The sequence below is a fragment of the Scomber scombrus genome, chromosome 3 (genome assembly GCF_963691925.1).
Source record: "Scomber scombrus chromosome 3, fScoSco1.1, whole genome shotgun sequence".
Taxonomy (NCBI): domain Eukaryota; kingdom Metazoa; phylum Chordata; class Actinopteri; order Scombriformes; family Scombridae; genus Scomber; species Scomber scombrus.
Window position 1 is genome coordinate 15,505,964 of NC_084972.1, and position 23,356 is coordinate 15,529,319.

General features: G+C 40.6%; 1 protein-coding gene across 1 annotated transcript in view; it reads left to right on the forward strand.

Moving 5' to 3' along the window:
- The window catches only part of LOC133977539 (low-density lipoprotein receptor-related protein 1-like), a 99,904-nt gene that overhangs the window by 38,469 nt on the left and 38,079 nt on the right, over nucleotides 1-23,356 (forward strand). The window contains exons 7-20 of the mRNA XM_062415728.1: nucleotides 10,224-10,386; nucleotides 11,914-12,136; nucleotides 13,492-13,681; nucleotides 13,783-13,926; nucleotides 14,678-14,914; nucleotides 15,632-15,812; nucleotides 16,943-17,165; nucleotides 17,934-18,123; nucleotides 18,269-18,394; nucleotides 18,849-18,989; nucleotides 21,256-21,381; nucleotides 21,504-21,620; nucleotides 21,742-21,822; nucleotides 22,837-23,004. Coding sequence (XP_062271712.1) covers nucleotides 10,224-10,386; nucleotides 11,914-12,136; nucleotides 13,492-13,681; nucleotides 13,783-13,926; nucleotides 14,678-14,914; nucleotides 15,632-15,812; nucleotides 16,943-17,165; nucleotides 17,934-18,123; nucleotides 18,269-18,394; nucleotides 18,849-18,989; nucleotides 21,256-21,381; nucleotides 21,504-21,620; nucleotides 21,742-21,822; nucleotides 22,837-23,004 — 2,310 coding nt within the window. The remainder of the gene's footprint in view (nucleotides 1-10,223; nucleotides 10,387-11,913; nucleotides 12,137-13,491; nucleotides 13,682-13,782; nucleotides 13,927-14,677; nucleotides 14,915-15,631; nucleotides 15,813-16,942; nucleotides 17,166-17,933; nucleotides 18,124-18,268; nucleotides 18,395-18,848; nucleotides 18,990-21,255; nucleotides 21,382-21,503; nucleotides 21,621-21,741; nucleotides 21,823-22,836; nucleotides 23,005-23,356) is intronic.

The following is a 23,356-nucleotide window of genomic DNA, read 5'->3' on the forward strand; positions in this document are numbered from 1 at the left end:
GAGTACACCAAAGCAGAACTATTTGTGCTATGGTACACTTTTAAATCACACTGTAATGGTTTGTACTGGCATTTAGTGTACATCAGCACTGGCTGTCAGAGCTCAGCACAGGTTGGTCTGAGTACACAGCAGAAGCTTACTGCCCAGTTCTCCATGCATAATGCCACAGCTGGAACAGCTGCTTCACACTACAACAAAGCAAAGTGGGTGTGTTGTGTGTATGGGTGTGTTTGTTGTAATTTTTCTGGGTATTTTATTCCTTGAGATGGCATATGAGGTGAATTTGTACTGCAACTTTTATCAGCTCCTGTGGCCAGTGGTGCAGCAACAGCACAAAGGCTGGAAGAAAACTCGGTACAGCACCTGTGGTTGCACAGCTTTCTGTAGAGCATCTCATGAGTTTTACAAGCCAAATTCTCTAGTTTTTGTTACAGGGTTGTTTTTGTGCACGCAGTGGAAAACTCAGACTTGTACAGCATCACTCACAATGCTTTTTTTTTCTCAGTACGATGTGAACTTGCTCAATTAGATCCTGTGAGAACAGTAGTCACACTTTTTCTCTTCGTTTGTACACAAAGGAGGATGAAGAATTTAACTGAGAAAAATATATTCTATGCTTCCATTATGGATGCAGGTCTCGTAGTATTAAGCATAAATGTCATGCACGTACAGTAGTAGATGCATAAAGATGAAGATACAGAAAAAAGCGGCACAGCAGATGTCCATTTCACCTTCAGTTCTAGCAGCAGGTGGGGCTTGACATGATTAAATCAGCTGGGTACATGTTTCTTCCAACAAACATACACTTCAAAAAACTTGTCCAAACCATGTTTAATAGATATTGACCTTGATATTGCCTTATAAAATTGCCTCAGGCAGTGGCGTGCTATTTGTGGTATGTGGAAAGAGCATAGACTAAAAAATATGGACATGGTCACCATTATGTCACCCAGTGATTTGTGGACTGCCATTTTGAAGTCTTGACAAGTTTTGACAATTTGATTGTCACCAGTTTTTGACGGTCGCCATTATTTATTTTTGGAGCCAGAAGGGACCATATTTGGACAAGAGGGTGGGGCTAACTGCTTAGCACGTTGTGGTGTATTTGCAGTCTATGGTTAAGCGTGATCATACTAATTCTAATGCTAATTCTTGCTAGCGAAAACAGGCTTAAAACCATTAAAACAAAATGCAGTGTTAAGAATTTTTTAGGCAACCTAAATGTTACAATTAACATTAATTTTTCAACACAGCTACGCCTACACACTGTGAATCTGGGGTTACGCCATTGTTACGTTATGTACTATAGTCAATGTTAGGGCTTGTCAATCAAAACATAGCCACGCTGTACTAATATACATCATGCTGTATTGAAGAAGACTTGAAACTAATGATTATACCGTAAAGTCATTAGAAAGTGTTCACTGAAGTAATAAATCATCATGAATCATTTTCTCAAAGACTTCCATACAGTTGGACTTCTTTTTTAAGCCAATAAAGTCAAGGCCCCTAATGGCCATTAGAAAGTATGCAGGTTTAAGGCACTTCTGCATTGGCTTCTATTTTCAGATTGGGAGGGTTAGGGTTAGGGTTAGGGTTTGTTTTGGGCCTTTTTCATATCTAGAAACAAATCCAATAAAAATAGAATGTTTGCCTGTGTCATTACCTAATTTCACAGATCCTGTGCTTTGGTTCTTTCATAGTCTTTTTCACCCATTATATAGTGGTGGAAAAAGCCCAGTTAACCCTCAAGCTTTGATATTGTCTTGTTTTCTTCCTGTGCAGATGTGACTGGGCTGGGCTAGTTTGTCTAGTGAGGTTTATTCATGTTCAAATATGGGATGTTTAAGTGAAATGTAAACAAGTCAACAAAAATGTAGGCAAAACACAGCTGAGCATCAATTCCTGTGGTATGGACACTTTCTCTTAAGTGTCTCTTTACTTGTGCACAGCCTGTGACTCAGCTATACAGGAACACATCAAATGTGTTTTTCCGTGGCTTCAGTTTCATTGCAGAAAACACCAAAGAGTCTTATCCTGTAAAAATGAAACTCAAAGGCCAAACATAAATGAATGCAGACGTGTGTACGTGCACACTCCTGAGTGTTGACACAAGGCAAGTCACAAGCCTCCATGTCCCGCTTCTTATTTGGCATGGCGTGTCTTCAGTGAATCAGAGGAGAAGCAGCCACAGATACAACACACTCATCAAGACAAAGCCACCAGGAATGCACCATTGTTCTGTCCTTTAGGACACTGGCTGATAGATGGTGTAGAAATATGTACTTATATGCAGTTATTAATTTGAAGTCCCCCTCTACTCAAAAAGGTGCTTTGTTCATTGCTGTTTCATTTGGATTTTTAAGCATCACTGTGTAAAATTATGCATTCGCAGCATTTAAAACTAGAAAAACTGTTTCACATTTAGCTACTGAAAGGGTGTGTGTGAAACTGTGAAGCCAATTGAGGGCCAATATGCAAATAACACAGGTGTGATGTGGAAACTTGAAGCCACTGGTACACAAACACTGAGAATGGGCTTTTCATTGAAGTAGGAGACATCTTGTGTCCAGTAATTAAACTTTTGAAATATTTGCATATTCATAGATTCTGACATTTTTTAACAAGGTGAAAGGAGTAGATGTAATTTTAAGAATTTCTATCAAGGTAATTGAACTTAATGGAAAAACACACCAGACACAATTTTAAGTTTAATAACCCTTAAAACATGACTAGAAGGGATCTGTAAGGACTTTGCCTTGAATCAAAATAGAATTAACATTACATTTCTTAATATTAATTTTTATTATATCCATGCTCCACCATCTAAACAGAAAACACTTACAGGTTTGGTTTAGGTTAATTCAAAAAGGATTTTTCAGAATCGTGTAGCTTAGTTTGACTCTTGTCCCTGTTTCTCTGTTTTTTCTTACATACATGCACTGTGTCCAGTCACATCCACTCAGTGTGCAGCAGCTTGTCCTCGCTCACATCCCTTTTCCATGTGACTGAAGAATGCATTAACATGGCAGAAATGACTTTCTCAGGGCAGACCTTTAGAGAAAATGAAAAGACCGAATGATGACAGTCAGGCAGCTCTGTCTTCCACATGCCTTCCACAATGTGCCATAGCTGTCATTGGGAAATATGTTCATTTCAAACTAAATGATATCAGACAAGCTTAGAACAATGAAAATTATGCATAAGGCATTTTGGCGTCCCTCACAGTAATGAGATGAAGATCAAGCCTGCTGCACCTCTGTTTGTTTTGAGACTTGCAAACGCCTCATCTCTTATTAGCACATTATACAGAAAGTATCTTAATCCAACAGGCTCATGCAGGAACAATGACATCACAGCATCTATTTCAAAATTAAGGAAACAGTGCCACGTTGATATAGAAGCTTTGAATTGGAGAAAAAAATGTATTTCTTTGTAATAATAATGATAAGAACAGTAAAAGAACAATCATTATCACTGTTGCTATAATCATGCAGCTGCAACCAAACCTCAGCTCATGTTGGACTCAACAATTTAAGAACCAGAAGAATTTGCAGGAAATTCCAGCTGCTTCAGCATGCTTTTCTACGCCTGTTCCCTTTACACACATGCACACCCACACACACTGCAGTGCTCATATACAGACACACACTGATAGACATACAGTATGTGTGCACACACACAGATAAAATGGAGAACTGGCTGCACTGTGGAGCAAGGACAGGATGTGCATGACAGATGATGAAGGACGAGAGCTGTATTGCTGAAAGAAGGAAGCAATTGAAGGACACAGCACTTCCTATATCCGAGTGACAATAATAGCATTTTCGGAGATTATGAACTGTTATATATGTCAGTATGTGTATTAATGAAATGAGAAAAAAGTCCTAGATTTGTAATTCAAAGACATTTTGGTCAAACACAAACAAAATTCAGTCACGTTTGTTGCAGCTATTTTGATAATTGAGTCATTGTTTCAGTAATCTCTCAAATAAAAATAGTTGAGCAGTACCTCTCGTTCTCCAGGTCTGGCTTCTCAAATGACAGGATTTTCCATTTCCTTTTGTCATATATTACTTGCTCAATATCTTTGGGTTTTGAACTGTTTATCAGACAGAACGAGACATTTGAAGATGTATCCATGGGCTCTGGGAGGTTGTGGATGTTTTTTTGACATTTCACGGGCCAAATAATTAAACCATTAATGAAAGAAAATGCAGCCTAAATTGTGGCTGTTTTGCCTCTGCATCTGAGGCATGGACCGGTGCTGGACACAAAACATGAGAAAAAGTATAAACCTATATATTTGTGATGAGATGCACAGGTGATGTCTGGAATATCTGACAGGCTGCGTCTTCTGACCACCCCAGAGGACCCCAAACAGCAGGCTCTGCAACAATGCATAAAAGCACAGATTTGTCATCCATTGTACTCTATAATCTGCAGCATCTGCCCAGACAGCCGAGTTGATCTTTCAGACAGGCTGCTGGTGTGTGAGAGTGACAGAATAGGAGGAGCAGGTTTATGCTTACAGTCAACATGGAAGGAGCCAGCAGCAACTAATGGCAGGGGTGAACATACAGGAAATGATGCGCGTGTGGTTTGAGTGACTCATGACCTCAGTATGCCACAGATGAGTTGTCCAGATGTGGATCCACCCCCCTCACACACTCTCATTTTTTCTCCTAGTCCCAGCCTCTACTCCCAAATGTCATGAAACAGACTTATTTACTCTGCTTCTATATTTGACAGTGCCTGTTGCTTGCCATCACTAATTATACAAGTCACTCAAAATCATTGTCAAACATTGATGTTGGTGTAAGCCCCATGTGACAATGAATCTTACTACTTCATTATTTTTGTCTTATTGAAGAAATCATATAATATGATATATAAAACTGTGTAAATGTCAGTTATACATGAAAATGCTCATCAAATAAAGATTTGTTGGTGATGCTGGAGCTGAGATTGAATGTACATAGAAGTATTTGCAGACTCCAATGTGTGCTGTGTTTATTCTCTGGTTAGTAATACAAAAATCCAGATGAAAATTGGATTGCAAAATACTATATGCAGAACAAACAATGCATTTTAAACATGCGTTGTTGTTTTTTAAATTATTTTGAGGCACTCCAGCAACTCATTTGCAATTTCTCCCAATGTTTCTCATTACTTTCTATTACGTAAAGCGTATTTTAAATGAGCTGTGCTGGAGTGTGTAAATGAGGAAATGTTTGGCTGCATAGGGACATAGAGTCCAGGTGAAAATCCATCCTTTAAATTCAAAAAGGATGTGCATTATGTTTATAAGAAAGCTGAACCATGAGAATGTGAGGTGGCGTATGGGAGCTGAGAACTCTCCCCGGGGGGAAACCTAGAAATGAAGCCGAGATGGATTAAGTTCACTAAAAGAGCAGGCGCTGATGCTCCACGCTATGCACAGGAGGGTTGATCCCATAGCTGTCACTAAGCCTCCCTTTCCCTGCTTGTACTTTAAGAAGTACAGTACCTGCTCCCCCTGCACAGTGAGCTAACAGTGTGCTGCTCAGCACAGACAGTGGCCTGAAATCTCCTTAAGAGGTCATGTGCTGTTAAAAGGCAAGCCAGTCAGCACATTTTCAAATCTTCTCACCATTCACGACACTTTGTTCAGCTTTAAACCTCTCTCTCTCCTACCTCCCCACCCCCACACCACGCACATTAACCTTGACCTACGAAATACAATCTTTAGTTTACCCTTTTGTCACTCAAATCATCCACTTCATTTTCTCATAGCCCTTGTGGATCTTAACAGAACTACATTCAGAGTCAAAAGTTGTTGTCCTTTTTTTTGGCCGTTCTCCCTCTGCCTGTGTTTTTCTGGTGCGACGCCTTCGCCAGATGCTTGAGGGAGTGTTACAGAGTGCAGGAGGTTGGCGAGGGGAAGTGGGGGTTGGATTGTATGAGCGGGTGGGTGTTAAAGCTTCAATCACTGTTTTAAAAGTGAAAGTTCAGAGACATCAAAGAAATTTTAGCTCCATTAAAAGTAATGATACTGATATAACTGCGCCATCAATCCCCTGTGTGAGTGGTGCATTATGAGCAGCGTGCAGATGTATGTCCTCAACTTCTGCTCCTACAGATAGTAAACAAGAGTAGTAACACACTGCTAAGCGCTGCTCTATTTAGTAATAGATTTTAAAAATGCCTTATGTGGAAATCCATATGGTTGTTGTTTTTCTTACACACAACAGAGAGCAGAGAAGAAACACGATAAAAACAAGTTGTTCAGAGAGAGGGAAGGGGGGAAAAAATGAAGAAGGCAGCCGGGTCTGTTTTTTTAATTATGCTGTGTTGTTTTTTATAGCATAGTTTCAGACAGACAGAGCTGCACTTAATGAATCCAGACTGTTTTTCCCACCTCTGGGGAACAGACAAAGGGGAGGGATAGGGGGATGATGCTTGGAGGAGGAGAGAGGGAAGGAGAATGGGAGGAGATACTGTTGAAAAGTCTCAGGCAATGCTGGAGCCATTTCTGTTCCGCAGAGGTGGAGGAAAATGGCGAGCAGAGTGTGTCAGAGTCAGGGACTTTTTTTTTCAGGGCTTTCAGCACACTTTTAGAATATTGCACAATCTCTTCTTTTCTCCCTTCCTTTGTTTATCCATTGCTTAATCAGTGAATCAGTGTGTTGTGGGGCAGCTGGAAGCATTTAAACAGAGAAGTCTGTGTTAAAAATTAAGAGCACCTTTGGGAATATAGCCCCTGATTCCCATAAACCTCAGAAATGCTGCACAATGGCCAAGTTTCCCTGGTGGAAATCAGATATCTCTTTCCTGCGTCTTTTCTCTGTCTTCTAGCTTTTTTTGTCACTTTTTCTTCCTCTACTCTCCGTCCCTTTGCATTTTTCTTTTATCCGTTTTCCACTTTTACTCAACCCCGGAAAAAAACACTTGAATGAGTTCCACACCCTTGCCCGTCCACCCTTTTCTAGTCAACTTCTTCAGAAAAATGTGTTGGTTTTTCTAAACACAGAAGACTCCTCTGGAAGTCAGATTTATTGGTCCATACCTAGTAAGCTTTCATTGTGCACACTTTAATTGTGCTTTCATACAGAGGAATCTGCTTCGTCATTTCCCTCCACACATGCTTTTCTTGTCTGGTCGGAGAAATAGTTTTTTCTGGTCTCCCCTAAATCAGCACAGTGACCTGATCACTCTGGTAAACATACCACCATATTAGACCTCCACCCTTACCACTGAGCTCTTCGAAACCGAGGACCCCTGCAGCATGACTTTCACCCCATATTTGAGGTGTTTGTGTATGAGTCAGTGTGTGTGCGTGAGGATAGTTCTGTGGAGAGCAGGGCTCATGGCAGCTGTGAAAATACAAGTCTTGTGGTTTGTGAAGCCTCCTCCCCACTCCACTTTTTCTCTCTCTCTCTCTCTCTCTCTCTCTCTCTCTCTCTCTCTCTCTCTCTCTCTCTCTCTCTCTCTCTCTCTCTCTCTCTCTCTCTCTTGCTCACTCATATGTAGATGTATAGCTTTCGTCTTCTATGCTAAGATTGATACATAAAGGTACTGTAATCAGCGTTGGAGGAAGTATTCAGATCTGTTACTTACCATGGCATTTTATTGTAAACAAACAAAAATTCTGTTTCTTTCTCATAAAGCATTTGCCAAGCCATTTTTTTTTTCAAATTTTACTAGTTTTTGGGCGCTAGGCAGGAGGTCAAGCAAGTCATCCACTAATCAAAGTTGGTGGTTCAATCCGCAGCTCCCCCAGTCTGCATGTAGAAATGTCCATGGGCAAGATACTGAACCCCAAATTGTTCCTGAAGTGTGAGCCATCGGTGTGCAAGTACATGTTTGAATGGGTGAGCATAGAAACATTGTGGGGCGCTTTGGATAGGTTTGGAAGGTGCTATATTGCTCCCGATGAGAAGGATGGAACCTCTCATGGCAGCCTCTGCCATCAGTGTATGAATGTGAGTGTTGGCGTGTATTGCAAAGTACTTTAAGTGGTCGATAACACTAGGAAAGCACTAAGTAAATGCAGTCCATTAAGTCAACTGCTTTGCTGCCTTTGCTGGCTCATTGCTGTATTTCTTGGCACATTACAGCCACCTGCAGATCTTTGGAAAAGCATGAAGCCATTGGCAGGACTGTGCATTTAGTCACCTGCGTGCACATTTATGCGCCAGAGACAAACAAAACAGGGACCCACTCATAAAAAAACAGCTCTGTTAAAAGACATCCATAACTTCACTGGGCATCTTAACGTAAAAGTAAACAAAACCACAACCAACTTCTCAGATTCAAACTTTTACTTCAAGTGGCTATAATCAGTACTTCCATATTAACAATGGATCACATGACTATTTAAGGTGTTGCTTCTAGTGATGAACCCACTGAGAAGTATCACTGGACTCTGCAGTTCCTTTCAGCTACATGAAGCTTTATAGCATCTTTCAGCTCATTGTTTTGGTTATATGGCCTGCAACTTTGGTTCATTCTCACCGCTCTCATCAGTGTCTTTTTCAGCCGCAGGAGGAAGCGGTCTTCATATAAAAGGGGCCTAAAATCTGCTGTGCGCTACCAGCACCAAACAGCAGACTGACAAAGTTAGCGACTAGCTAGTGAACATAGTGAAGCATTTAGCAGCTAAAGAGCAGAATATTTCCCTCAGCAGTTATTGGAGATTAAAAGAGAGAATTAAAAGAGCGGGAATATTGGACTTTGCATTCGTCAGGTGGCCAGAAACATGACTCCAAATGAATGCTAATGTTGTTCATATCTGCTTGATTGTCTGATTAGTCAACTGTTTGCTAAAAAGTTCTTAACGGGATAATATGTCAGTGTTGTGTTAATAGTTTGTTTTCACTGCTCCCAAGTGTCCAAAAAAATCAGTTGTTGCTGTTTTAAGTAAACATCAATCAGAAAATTGTACTCTGTCAACAGTTAAAGTGCTACCTATGCAGACAGAATGGCTCCCGACAGTGACACATTAGTATGTATTATATTATTACTGATGCATTCTGTACTGTAAGCATTAGCATGATATTAATAATATGATGTAGCTGGTCAAAGTGGAGCAAATTTTATATATTGGTGAGCAGCTTAATTTAAAAAACCTAACATGAAAAGTAAGTACGAGCAGTTTGTTAAGTAAATGATGTGCAGTAAAATGTGCATTAATTTTTTCTGAAATATGGTGGAATAAAAAAAGAGAAAAATGTATAAAGTGACATAAAAGGGACATAAAATGGAAACCAGACTTATATGACCCCAATACAGTACTTGAGTAAATATACTGAGTTACTTTCTGATTATAGGAAATGTATCATTCTGTCCTCACGTCTCTTTTTTGCTTTAGCTTTAACAATAGCTGTCTTTCTCTGATCCTTGGCTGAGACTCAGTGTGGCTGAGCTGGTGTTTGAGGAAAGGAAGGAAGAGGAGGGAAAGAGGTAACCAGGGAGAGAGGTATATTCATGTCTCGTGTTAATCCTTTTCACTATTTTTCTCCTCACGCAGACCCTTCCTATGTGGCCTTGCACCACATTCTGAACAGTTTGGATGGAGCAGTTTTTTTTTTTTTTTTTCATTTTCCAGGCTCTTCCATGTTTAGCTCCTGCAGGCTGTAAATATTCCATGAAAAATGCGCGTGTGGTGGCGTGTGCACGCGTCAAGGTGTTTGATTTTCATCAACGGGTGTGGCACTGGTCTTCTCTCCGAGTTGAGCCACAGGAAAATAAACCCAGATGGAACCACACGCCCGTCGTCACTTAGCTACAGTTACAGCAACATCACACTCCTCAAAGCAACAAACAGCCTGTCTCATATTCTGTCTGTCTGAGTGACTTTGAATGACAGAGGCATTACCTAGACGCTCGTTAATTGGAGCTGGCTATCATCTCGTTTGTCAGTCAAGAAAACGGCCCAATCCAAACCCGAAAATCTGGACTGTGTGTGAATGTGTGTGAGAGTGTTGCAGAGAGAGGGAGAGAGACGTTGAAGTGGCCACTACACAGTATTGCTGACTAATATAGTTCATCATATGACCATGAGTCAAACCTCTTAGCCATCTGCTACAAGTATGTACTACATCATAGACTTGAGCTCTATATATCATTCAAAATGAAACCGTTCAAGTCCTGAAAACTATTTTTTTGCATCCTCCTGAACCTCCTGTGTCCCATCTTACCCCCTCCTCCCTCCCTCCCACCCTCCCCACTTTTCTGTCCAGATGTGGAGCAGATGGCCATCGACTGGCTCACCGGAAACTTCTACTTTGTGGATGACGTGGATGACAGGATCTTCGTGTGTGACAAGGATGGGCAGACATGTGTCACCCTCCTGGATCAGGAACTGTACAACCCTAAAGGCATCGCCCTGGACCCCACCATGGGGTCAGTTTGATCTCTTTCTTTCATTCTTTCTATCATTATGTATACAGAACATTCAGACACAGGGGCAGGCAACCCTATATGTGCAATCACCCAGAGATCCTTCTGTACTATAAACAGTTTATGCAAACTTGCAGCCCCATGAGAAGGACCAGATTCTGACTTCTATCATCTGATGTTGTTACCCAACCTTAAAACAACGAGTTGCATTCGGGAGAGGGTATATGGAGGTTTTGAATGCTGGAGTGATTGAGTACAGATGTTCTGTTGTACGCTGACTATGTAGGTTTTGAGTGTGAAACATGTTTTTCTTTCAGCTCTTTTGTTTATGACAAGACTTTCCAACTGAATTCCTGGAAGTGTGTATATATCTGTGGTGCATGCCTGTGTGTTTGTTTGCGTGAGTTCTGAAAGATTTTGTGTTTGGGGAAAAAAAAGACAACAGGAACAGGAGAATGTGTGTATGTGTGCACACATTCGCTTGTATGTAGCTAAATGCATCGTTTTCATCCTACACAGTTTCCTCTAGTCTTATGGGTTCTTACACTAACAAAGTAAGATAGATTCACTCCAGCTGTTTTTTTGTTTTTTGTTTTTTGCTTTCTGCTTTTTGCTTTTTGCTTTTTGCTTTTTGCTTTTTGCTTTTTGTTTTTTTCTTTTTTCTTTTTTCTTTTTTCTTTTTTCTTTTTTCTTTTTTCTTTTTTCTTTTTTCTTTTTTCTTTTTTCTTTTTGCAGTGTCATTAGAGGATGAGAAAAAACAGCAAAAATATTTGTTTGTGCTTTCCAAAAATCTTGTTTGTTTGTGCTTTTCACCCCAAAAAAAATTAACATAAACCAACATCATTGTATTTCTATTTGCCTTCATCAAGCAGAAAAATATATTTGATGAAAAATATATATTTCAAAAAAATATTTGATGAATTAATTAATTAGCTTAAGTGACCAAATGTTTATTATTTTTCCCAAAATGTGTCACACCACAGAAATTGTGTGGAAAAACTTTTCCATTTGTATCTGCTTGTTTAACATGTTTACAGTGGAAATGGGTTCCTTCAGAGTATTGTAAGCCTATAAAACCACAGATGCTCGGAAAGAAGTCCAAAGTTTAAGATCAAGTTCAGGGATCTTGAAAAAAGTAAAGAAGAGTTACTGAGCCCAAGTTAAATATCGTGTTTTGTCTGACCACAATCAAATATTCACACATATTTAGTTTCAGTTTTGTGATATTAAAACAAAGACATGTAAATCTTCATATTGCAAAATGAAGGGAAACGGCAAATGCTCAGCATTTTTCCTGGAAAAAAAAGAAAAAGATTTAGAACATTAATCTTTCTTTTTGTCTGCCATCAGGGATGCTCCCCTCCTTTTACCTATTGAGATGCCAGATTATTATTGGCTCTTTGTGATGGAAATAAGAGTGATGAATCAACTATTACAAAGCCAGACTAGCTGAAAATGAAACAATTCAACAAATGAGTTGATCTATCCATCCAGCTATCCTCAATCAGGTCTGGCCCTGTGTTTCCGTAGGAAGGTGTTCTTCACAGACTATGGTCAGATCCCTAAGGTGGAGCGCTGCGACATGGACGGCCAGAACCGTACCAAGCTCGTGGACAGTAAGATTGTGTTTCCCCACGGCATCACGCTGGACCTCGTCAGCAGGCTGGTGTACTGGGCTGATGCTTATCTGGACTACATTGAGGTGGTGGACTATGAAGGCAAGAACCGGCACACCATCATTCAAGGCCTGCTGGTGAGAACAACTGTAGCGAACGCACCGCACTCCCATTGTCTCTGCTTAAATCTAATCTCTCTTAAATGTGCTGTCCTTGTGTATGCTATTCATAACGCTCTAAAAACTACATTTACAGTTTCCTTTATATCTATAATACACCTTTCTCCTGTGTACTCCTGTAATGTGCTCTTGCCCAGTGAGTTATGAGCTGGGAGAAGATGGAAAGCATTTGCCTTTTCATTAAAGCAGCTGATGAATAGTGTATAATACATAGGCTGTTGATGTTGCAGTGCTGGTGAAGCACAGTGGCTCTTAAAGCTGTTACCATGGCTTTTACTGTGATCTGTGGAGAAGTAATGCCTTTCATTTACTCACTGAGCCTAAGGGCATAGACATACACACACACAAACAAACCTCTTGTTTTGTGTTGGTGCATCTGTGATGGGGTATTAGTACATGAGCATTCTTTGGGTAAAAGTTGAAATAGAGTTTGTTGGTATTAATGATTCCAAGTCTGGACTGTTTAACCAAGATCTTATGTGTTTTTAAAAGCCTGATATGTTCCCTGGAAGCTGCATAGGGAACATCTTTTACTGGAAAAATAGATCTTTTAAAGTTAAAATGAAACTTATGTAGTATTGGTTAGGAAAAAGTCTTCTGTCCCTATCAATAGAGACCGAATAGATTCATTATATTTATGCAATTGTAATTCTGCTGTTGAGTTCCAGTAGTTACGGTACAGCCATTGCGAATAAGAATAGCTTCAGATAAACTTTTAATTGCATTTTTACAAAAAAAAAAAAAGTATTTCTCTTATGACTAGTGTTAGTCTATTTTGTTTTACCTACATCTTTTGAAATGAGTAAAGGTGACACAGAGCACAATGAGTCTGTGTTAATATCTCTGTGTATCTCTCTAACTGTGTCCCTGTATGTCTTTCTATGGCCCACTGAGCTCCACAGAGCCTGCTGTGATAGCAATGCCTGAGACAACAATGCTATCTCAGGTTTCTATTTATTGAGAGCAGAGGAAACTTTTCTGGTTGTTCCCACTCACATTAATAGTTATGGTAGTTAAGCACTATTTTACATCAGTGCGCACTTTTTATTGAACAATTAAATTAAATTATTATTAAATTATTAACCCTAACCCCATGATGATGTGCACAAGCACATCACATCATCTAAAGTTATGAAATACATAAACAGTTCATTTTCATAACTGACTACTGGACACAATTAAAAACCGTATCAAATCTTTCACACACTGAGTGAAGCACTCAAACAAAATGGTGAACTGAGGATTTTAGTGCTTGTGAGTCTGTACCTTTGCTCTCATTCATTTCATTTTTTACTTTTCATTCTCTCTTTAAGATCGAGCACCTGTACGGGCTGACTGTGTTTGAAAACTATCTCTATGCCACCAACTCGGACAATGCTAACATGCAGCCTAAGACTAGTGTAATCAGGGTTAACCGCTTCAACAGCACAGACTACCAAGTAGTGACACGGGTGGACAAGGGAGGTGCGCTGCACGTCTACCACCAGAGACGCCAGCCTCCAGGTATACTGCACACACACACACCCACACACATTCATGTCTCATGCACAGCTGAATACTGTATGTACCTGGTTTTGTGACTTCCAATCCCTCTTGGTATCCAGTTCGTAGCCATGCATGTGAGGTGGACCAGTTTGGAAAGGCTGGAGGCTGCTCTGACATCTGTCTGCTGGGAAATGGCCACAAGACCCGGACCTGCCGCTGTCGCTCTGGATTCAGCCTGGGCAGCGATGGCAAGTCCTGTAAAAGTGAGTAAGGTTACTTGTGTAATGAAACAATAATTAGGTTTCAGCAACTACAAATCAACCCATCTTTTAAGAAACTGATGACACTGTAAGTTATCTACCTGACAAAAGAGTTTTGGGTCATCTACTACGAGCATTAATTCAGCACATCCAGTGCTGATGTGTGCAAGCTCCCAGCATAACTGTAAGTATAATCTTGGGAGCCAGAGTGATTCAGCTTCATTGACCCAAAGCCAAGGTCAGCCAAGATTGGATCAGAGGTGTGGTTCCCCCCTGGGTTGCAAACTAGGAAAGAACTATACACAAGGTAGCTGAGCAACACCATAACATAGTATGGCTCTCTTCAGTGACCTCCCCATAATGCCGCCAGCCTGATTCAGCTTGTCTGTGAATTGTTTTAATATTCTATGAACTAATAATAGCATTATATTGATCTGCCTCCTGAGAATAGACTGTCCTTGAAAATGACACAGTTGATTTCACGAAAGGCAATCTGCTGCAAACTCTGCAAAACTCCTCCTCCTCTCCCGCTGCCTGTAAGGACATAATTGAAAATCACTTAATTTTCAAATTAGGGCTATTGCTGATGTTGCATGCAATTTACTTGTTTAATCGATAGACATTATCTGGGAAAAAAGCATCACAAGTCAGCATCTAATTTCTTGATTCTTTGTTGAGCAAAAAAACAATAAACAACATGATATGTGCAGGTGATTTTCACTGTTAACTGCTTTGTTTTCTTGTTATTCTGCAGAACCTGAGCATGAGCTATTCCTGGTCTACGGTAAAGGTCGTCCAGGTGTCATCAGGGGCATGGACATGAACGCCAAGGTGCCAGATGAGTACATGATCCCCATTGAGAATCTGATGAACCCCAGAGCTTTGGACTTTCATTCCGAGAGCGAGTTCATTTACTTTGCCGACGCCACCAGCTACATCATTGGACGACAGAAGATTGATGGAACAGAGAGGGACACTATTCTGAAGGAAGGTAGGTGATCTGAGAAACAAAAACGGTGCCACAAACAGCTCAATAGACTAAAAGTATATGGGCTCAAATGATGCTGAGTAAGATTATTAGCTTGTGAAATGATGTTCAGAAATCATTTCAAAGCTTACCTACCTGTAAGTTTGTAAAGGTGTAAAAAATATTTGAGATTGTTTTAATTAAATATAATATAAAACTGTGTTAAACTGATTTCAGAGTTCCCATGCTGTGTGTGACACTACAGTTACCCATGCAAACACACATTTAGGTTACAAGTACAAAGTTTTGCCCAGTTTTGGGCTGTAAAAACAGGGCCAAAATGTGTACTTGGAGCTTGTTGTAAATGCATGCCGAGTTTTTTTTGTTTTTGTTTTTGTTTTTTTCACGTTTACAAGGGGTGATACACAACCAGCTGAAAATCTTGTGAACAGAAACATATTTTTTTCTGTTTAGCCTTCATTTATCCAGTCCTATCCTACTTTGATGAAGGATTGTGTTGCTCCTTTCCATAATTTAAGACAGAAAGCATTTAAAACTCTTATGTAAAACTCTTTTGTGATAAAAAAAAAATACTATTCCAAAAAAAGAGACTGTAAATGCGTCAATAGGCAGGATAAAATCAGGGTTTAAATTTAAAAGTATCAAAATAAATCTTAAGTGATTTATATGTATGTGTGCTGTAACAACAGACCTCTCATCAACAATCTGTGTTTGTCCCAGGAATCCACACAGTAGAGGGCATAGCTGTGGACTGGATGGCTGACAACTTGTACTGGACAGATGACGGGCCTAAGAAAACCATCAGTGTGGCTCGGCTGGAAAAGGCTTCACAGACTCGTAAAACTCTCATCGAGGGAAAAATGACTCACCCTCGTGCCATTGTTGTAGATCCTCTGCACGGGTAAGCGGACCAAAGAGATGGAGGGAGTGTGTTGTTTTTGTTTTACAGGCAGAGGATAAAGGTCCCTTAACAGAATCCAGGAAGGGTGTTAGGCAGCATCTGAAGTGTGTTTATTAGTGGTCGTGCAACATGTGATGAGATAATGATGGGTGTTTGATTCATCAGGTCAGCTGTCTGATGACTCAGGTGAAAGAATTCGCTCTTTCACTCAGCTCTCAGCAAACTTGTGTTTCTATCCACTCTTTCTGTCTCAGCATCCCTTATCTCTTGTGTCTCAGCTGTTTATTGGTTTTATCATCCACCACTTACGAGGAGTGTTGTTTTTCTCACTCTGTCTTGTCTGTCGCTCTTCGCAATTTCTAGCAGAGTGGCTTTTTATAATTTTTTCTGTTTTTTCATCTGTGTTGTTGTCCATTATCATTTCAAAATGTAATGTACCCTTTGATTACACTATTTATTAAAAAAGATGGAGCATTTTGTAAATTGCATGACACATTTCTTTCCAAGAACTTATAAATGTATAGGCATATATCTCTCTTGGACCCTTTTAAATAGCTCTTAATCTTGCCGTGTATGGATGTGTCTTATTAATATGACCTCCAGGTCTTTTCCAGAGAAACACGCTCATAAACACGCACACGCTCTTTGGATTGCGAGTGACAGGGTGATGTGTGTCCACACACTTCCCAGGGGAAAGGCACTCGCCTCCACTAATGCCTGTAATCAATCAGGCTCAGAGAGAAGAAGGAGGAGGAGGAAGAAAACTCTCAGTGGAGGAAAAGAAAGAGCCAGATGGAGAAGGAAAATATGAAATGTTAATGCTAATGTCATATACCAGCGGAGTTGGAATGTATCTAGTTTTGCACAGTTTCATAGATATTGCACACACAGGTTGTGTCTGGATCAGTGGTGAAGACTGACTGTAAAGTACATAAAGTACCTGGAAACAAACAGATTGGTTGGCTGGGGGCAGGTCAACTGAGGATCACCGGATCTGATGAGTGTTGTGTGCTTTAGGGCAGCTAGATAAAATGTCTTCGCTTCAGTTAATGCCAACAGATCCCTCAAGATGCCCCAACTGATATTTTCCTCTCTCTGTCTTGCTGTCACATTTTGCTTGTTGTCTTTAGGTGGATGTACTGGACGGACTGGGAGGAGGACCCTAAGGAAAGCAAACGAGGCAAAATTGAGCGTGCTTGGATGGACGGCTCCAACAGAAATGTCTTCCTGACTAGCAAAACTGTGCTGTGGCCCAACGGCCTGAGTCTGGACATCCCACAGGGCATCCTCTACTGGGTGGATGCCTACTACGACCGCATTGAGATGGTTTACCTCAACAGCTCTGAACGCAAGGTTGGTGCTCGCCATCATCAGGATTATTTTACTGCAGTGTAGAGACAGTGTGGTTCAGTGGAATCAAAGCTGGGGATTATTCTGACAGGGTTAGACAAGCTGTGAGTGAGCTAATAAGGAATGAGTTTTGAAGTAGTGGAATACTGTGGGTGGTCCATCACAATGCTTGAGCCCCTTTAATTCTGCTCACCCTTGTGGCTAAATTGATGATGTTTTATTTCTAATGGCCTTTGCTTTTGGCCTTTTATTTTAATGATGTTATTTTTATTTAAAATTTATATTCCAGAAACAGGAATCTCGTGGTTGATACAGAATGAATTAAATCTAAATATTTACACACATACTCTGAATACCACTGGAAAGGGTATTTTAGGGCCACATACTGTAGATTTATGATCTGTTTTTGGTTTTACTTTATTTACACACATTTTAAATGTCCTTAACAGACTTTATAGTAGCACCAGTAAATGAGAGCCAAATGATCTGAAAACTAAAATATGTTTTTGTAAAGTTGTATAAAATACATATAATCTAGAAAATGAGTGAGTGATACTTTTTCAGATTTTTCAATTATTTGGTTATGGGATCTTAAATACTAACCACTGTCTAGATTTTCACCGTAATTAACTCAACAGAAGAAGAGCGATAACATCATGTTTTATCTTCAATGCGAATACTTTTTAGCATGTTTTGGGCTTTAATTTTGGGCACAGTGTGTTGTTTAAAGCATACTTACATACCATCTTGTTGCTTTTCTCACATCACCAGACGGTGTATGAAGGAAATGAACTGAATCACGCCTTTGGTCTGTGCCACTATAAACACTTCTTGTTCTGGAACGAATACCGCAGTGGCAGCATTTTCAAGTTGGACACCACCACTGGTACTGCCACTCTGCTGCGCAATGAAAGGCCGCCCATCTTTGAAATCCGCATGTACGACGCTCAGCAACAGCAAGGTACTGGGCGGAACATCACACGTCCATCCATCCATGTTAATCCAGAAATGTTGATTGTGGAAAGACACAAGACATAATTAATCATAATTTGTTTTTGCATTAACCACGTTATGTGTCTTCACATTTATGTTTTGTTCATCTACAGGCTCTAATGCATGCCGTGTGTACAACGGAGGTTGCAGCAGTCTGTGTCTGGCCATACCTGACGGCAGGCAGTGTGCCTGTGCAGAGGACCAAATACTAGACCCAACTGACAACACCAGCTGCAAAGGTACTGTATGTGCATGTGTGAATGAGACTAAAGAACATTTCTCTTGGCCTAATTAATTCCTGCTCCATTACATACACAAGGTTTTATTCCCACTAGGTTGGACGAGATGAGTGAAGCTGTGTGACTGTGTTTGATTGTAACTGCTTGACTAAAATATTTGGACAAAAGGAGACAATGACAAAAGCACCTGCAATATGTAATGCAATCCAGTAGAAGCCTTTATTGAATCCCATAATATTTACTTTTTCAACTCCTTTATGCACAAGTGGGACCAAATAATAGGTACACCCCAAAATACAAATATTGGTCTCTACTTTTCCTGTAATTGTGCTTTTTTACAAGACTCTCCATTTTCCTTCTGTTGCAACGCTTGGTAATTCAAAACTCTGTTATCCTCTGTAACTTCTTTTTCACATGGTTTTTATTCCTCTTTTCCTCTGCTTCTCCTCCACAGCCAACCCATCTTACGTACCGCCTCCTCAGTGCCAGCCCGGGGAGTTTGCTTGCAAAAACAACCGCTGCATCCAGGAGCGCTGGAAGTGTGACGGAGACAACGACTGTCTGGACAACAGTGATGAGGCTCCTGATCTGTGCCGTGAGTTACTGTGTATACACACACACACACACACACACACACACACACACACACACACACACACACACACACACACACACACACACACACACACCTCATCAAACATAGTTTCGAAACAGCTGCCCTTCTTGTTAGTATGGAGTCAGATGACCTCCGGTGGTCTGAACTTGACAGTCTGGTGATGCCAGAATGAAATGAGAGCAGAGTCTGAGTGCAGCGACTGTATGTTTATAACCCACCAATTCTGTGTATATGCTAGTGTTGTGTGAGTGTGTGTGTGCGTGCGTGCGTGCAAGGAGGAATGTAGCAATGTCTGTGGATCTGGAAAAGCTCTCTGTCTGCTTGTCTGTCCGTCTGTCTGTGGTCAAAGTGCAGACATATTTCCCTTCCAGACAAAACAAAACCCCGTCCAAAACAGCTAGAACAGAGGTTCCCAAACTTTCAGACCATGTACCACTATGTACCAAACCAAATTTCCCAAGTACCACTTCCCACTGCAGATACCAACAATGTAACATTGAAAGAGCCACCTTGCCTATGTAAGCCCATTCCAGGCTACAAGTGCTACTAATAATACTACTACTAATAATAATATATATTCCATTTTATCGAGACGGATTAGCATTGTCTTGGAAAGTCAGGTGTGAGTGCAGTCAGCATAAGCCACAGGTCTGGCTCTGCATCCATTCAGTTTCTGTACTGCGGTTGTGGTCTTCGTGGCAGTGAAAGCAGAAAAGCTTTTCTCACAACGATAGATTGTGACAAAAGTTGCGCAGCTTTCAATACTCAAGCTTTTGTTGGATCCAGAAGTTAAGAAGTGATGTTTTTTTCAGTTCTAAAACCAGAGTGCTGTCCAATGATAATTCAAGCAGCTTCCCCTGTTCAGCACCTGTCAGATCATCTGGCATTTCTGAAAAGGAGTCTCTTATCTTCTCGGCCCTAGCCTCGACTGGGAAGTACTCTGTTAACTGGTCTGCCATGGATAAGAGGTGCTGAGCTAATGCATCTTGAAATGAAGTGTCAGGTGGACCCAGCTCCAGATAGGTCTCCAAAACTGGAAAAGCAGAGACATCCCCAGCCTTGACCGTGATGGCAAACAGCCGCAGCTTTTTTTTTATTGCAGTGACTTTGTCATGCACGTCAGAAACTGTCCCACTGGCTCCCTTCCGTGTTCAGCTCATTCAGACGTGAAAATATGTCTGCTTGATAGGTTAATTTTTCTATCCACTGTGGGTCATAGAACAGGTTAGTGGATTAGTATTGCTCTTTAAAAAAATCCTCACTTCACAGTGCAGGTCGAAGAGCCTTGTGAGCATTTTCCCTTTTGAAAGCCACCTAACTTCTGTATATAACAGAAGTTGAACATGATTGTTGCAGAGCACACTGAACACTGACTTGAGTTCACAGGTAGAGCTTTGATATAATTGACAACTTTGACAGCAGTATCTAGCACAAACTAGAGTTCCTCGGGCATCTTCCTCACAGCTAAGGCATTGCGAAGACATTGACATTGAGTACGATCTGTTGTATTCGTACCACTACACTGCTGCCACACACTCATGCATCGAAATAAAGTCACACAGCTGACATACTGTTGGCAAAGCATGCTAGTCATATGGCTCTATGGCTAATAATAAATAATAACAAATTAATAATACTTTGTTATTACAAAACGAGTAAAGTACTGAAAAAACATACCGTTGGGTGTTGGTACCGAAATCCAGTTATATTTGAACCATTTCCATTAAAATATGATGCATACCCAACCGTACTGTTAGCTCTTCCAAATTCCACTCATTCTGCTTTAATCATGACAGACTACTAATGTTAGCTTAATGTTAGAGTCCAAATCCAACTGCATCAAAATGTTTACTGTTTAGTTAAGGTCAACATTATCAGTTCATGTAATGTCAGATGTAACGTAACATCACCCTATGTGGCTAAGCATAGGCACATTTTTATTTCTAAAATATTTAAATGACAAACAACTAATTTTTACATTATTATGTTGTGATAAGTATGTTTAATAACTGTTGTGTGTAATAAAAGGTAATGAAATGACAATTCTTTTATTTTATGTTAAGGAGTTTTATGCTTGAAGTACAATTGTTAGACCAATCACTGAGCTAGAATATTTGGCCCCTCTTTTCACCTCACATCTCTCCACTCCCATCACCTTTCCATTCCTCGTCAGCCTCTCCCCACGTAGGTTCTCATTTCCCTCTGTTTTCGTCTTGCCTTTCAATGTGTTCTTTCTTCTCTCCAGACCAGCACACCTGCCCCACCGACAGATTCAAGTGCCAGAACAACCGCTGCATCCCCCTGCGCTGGCTATGTGATGGGGACAATGACTGTGGGAACGATGAGGATGAATCCAACACCACCTGTTCAGGTACACAGACATACAAGTAAACTAAAGGTCTGACTGGGGCTTTTTGTTGTTCACATATGGGTTGTAGCCCTTACTTTTTTCCAACCCTCTTGACATGTTCTCCCCCATATGTATTCTTTCAGCGCGCACCTGCCCGCCTAATCAGTACTCGTGTGCTAGTGGGCGCTGCATCCCTATTTCTTGGACATGTGACCTGGACGATGACTGCGGTGATCGGTCAGATGAGCCTGCATCCTGTGGTTGGTCCACTTACCATGATTGATTTGCATTTGTAGCTCTTCGTACAGCTCATTTTGGCATTCAGAGTACAGTTTTTAAGAGAGATAAGAAACATGGCTCAACTCTTTGTTCTGTCCACAGCCTACCCCACATGTTTCCCCCTCACCCAGTTCACCTGCAACAACGGACGCTGCATCAACATCAACTGGCGCTGTGATAATGGTTAGTTTCTGTTCTTCATTCTCTCATCCTCTTCTCCAGTGTGCCTATGTACAGTGACAACTCCTGGCGCCCTGTTGTCACAGTTTGCTGTGCATGTTAAGCCACCAGCCTCTTGTTGGCATATGCTCCTGGTTCTGTGTTTTTACCATGCTTTCCTGTCTTTTGTTGTTCTGTGTTGTTGGTTTTGTTGTTCTGTGTTGGTTTTGTTGTTCTGTTGTGCTATTCGCCCACTCTGCTGTCTTCCATTGGTTCTGTCTTTCAGAAAAGGATTGTGGTGACGGCTCTGATGAATTGAATTGTCCAAACCTGACCGGTTAGTGCATAGATCAACATGCACCACAACAGCAATGACGCTAGCCTAGCTCTAGGATTGGCCAGGCAGGCTCAGAAACAGTTAGGGCTGCTTTTCTGCTAATTGAACATGGCCACAAGCTGAGGCCAATAATGCTGCCACTAATTTAGTCTGCTGCACACAGGTTTGGAGCTAAATCCGATTTTACAAATTGCAAATGCACCACTACATCCACCAAATACATGGAAATTAAATATGTAGTTGTTGTGTTTGCAATCAAATCAATGCAGCTCTGTTTAATTCAGTATAGATTTAGGAGGATGCCAGGTTAAGTGATAAAAACTTAATTTTCTTTTCTTAATGGCTATGAAATTAACTGCTAGAGTGCTAAAAGTTATATATTAGGTTGCATTTTTACATTAGTACAGTATATGGATATAAAAGTGCTTATGATTCTTGCTGCCAAGCTCAATGTATCAGTGCTGGGTACATTCTCTCCTGGTGCATGGTCTGATCTATGCAGTTTCTGTCATTATTAAAACTCTATCTTTCATGTTCTCTTTCATTCGTATTCTGTATGTTTTTTTACTGTCGGTCTGTTAATTGTAGAAAAAGAAAAGCAATCACTGTTACTATTTTTTTTACAATTTTTTCCCCTTTGAGGAAGTGGCCGCCTCATAATGTGAGAGAGCGGGTGTTGTTTGACAGTGTTTGTTTTTCAGATAATGACTGCGGGGACAACAGTGATGAGGCGGGCTGTAGTCACTCATGCTCCAGTGCTCAGTTCAAGTGTAACAGCGGCCGCTGCATCCCAGATTACTGGACCTGTGATGGAGATAATGACTGTGGGGACCACAGTGACGAAACCCACGCAAACTGCACCAATCAGGGTCAGTGTCTTTACAGTGTCAGGTGGGGTTTCAAACACCTACTAACAGATAGGATACACTTCAAGGTGCTCTTGTAGCAGATAATTGGTTGTCAGAAATCATCTTTTCCTATGTCAGTATGGCAAAAGTCATATTATAGCAGTAGTAAAATATAGCTTGTTACTACTAAGTCTTACAGACTTTTGCACAGGCTGGTTTTCCCTCATTGTTGACTTTATGCCATACCCTTTAACACAATGTCAATGAAATCTATAAACACACTACTTGATATGGTCTTGTGTTGCAATAATCCCAGAAAAAAAAAACTCATTTCAATTGTAGTTACAGTATTAATGGTTAGATTACTTTCTGT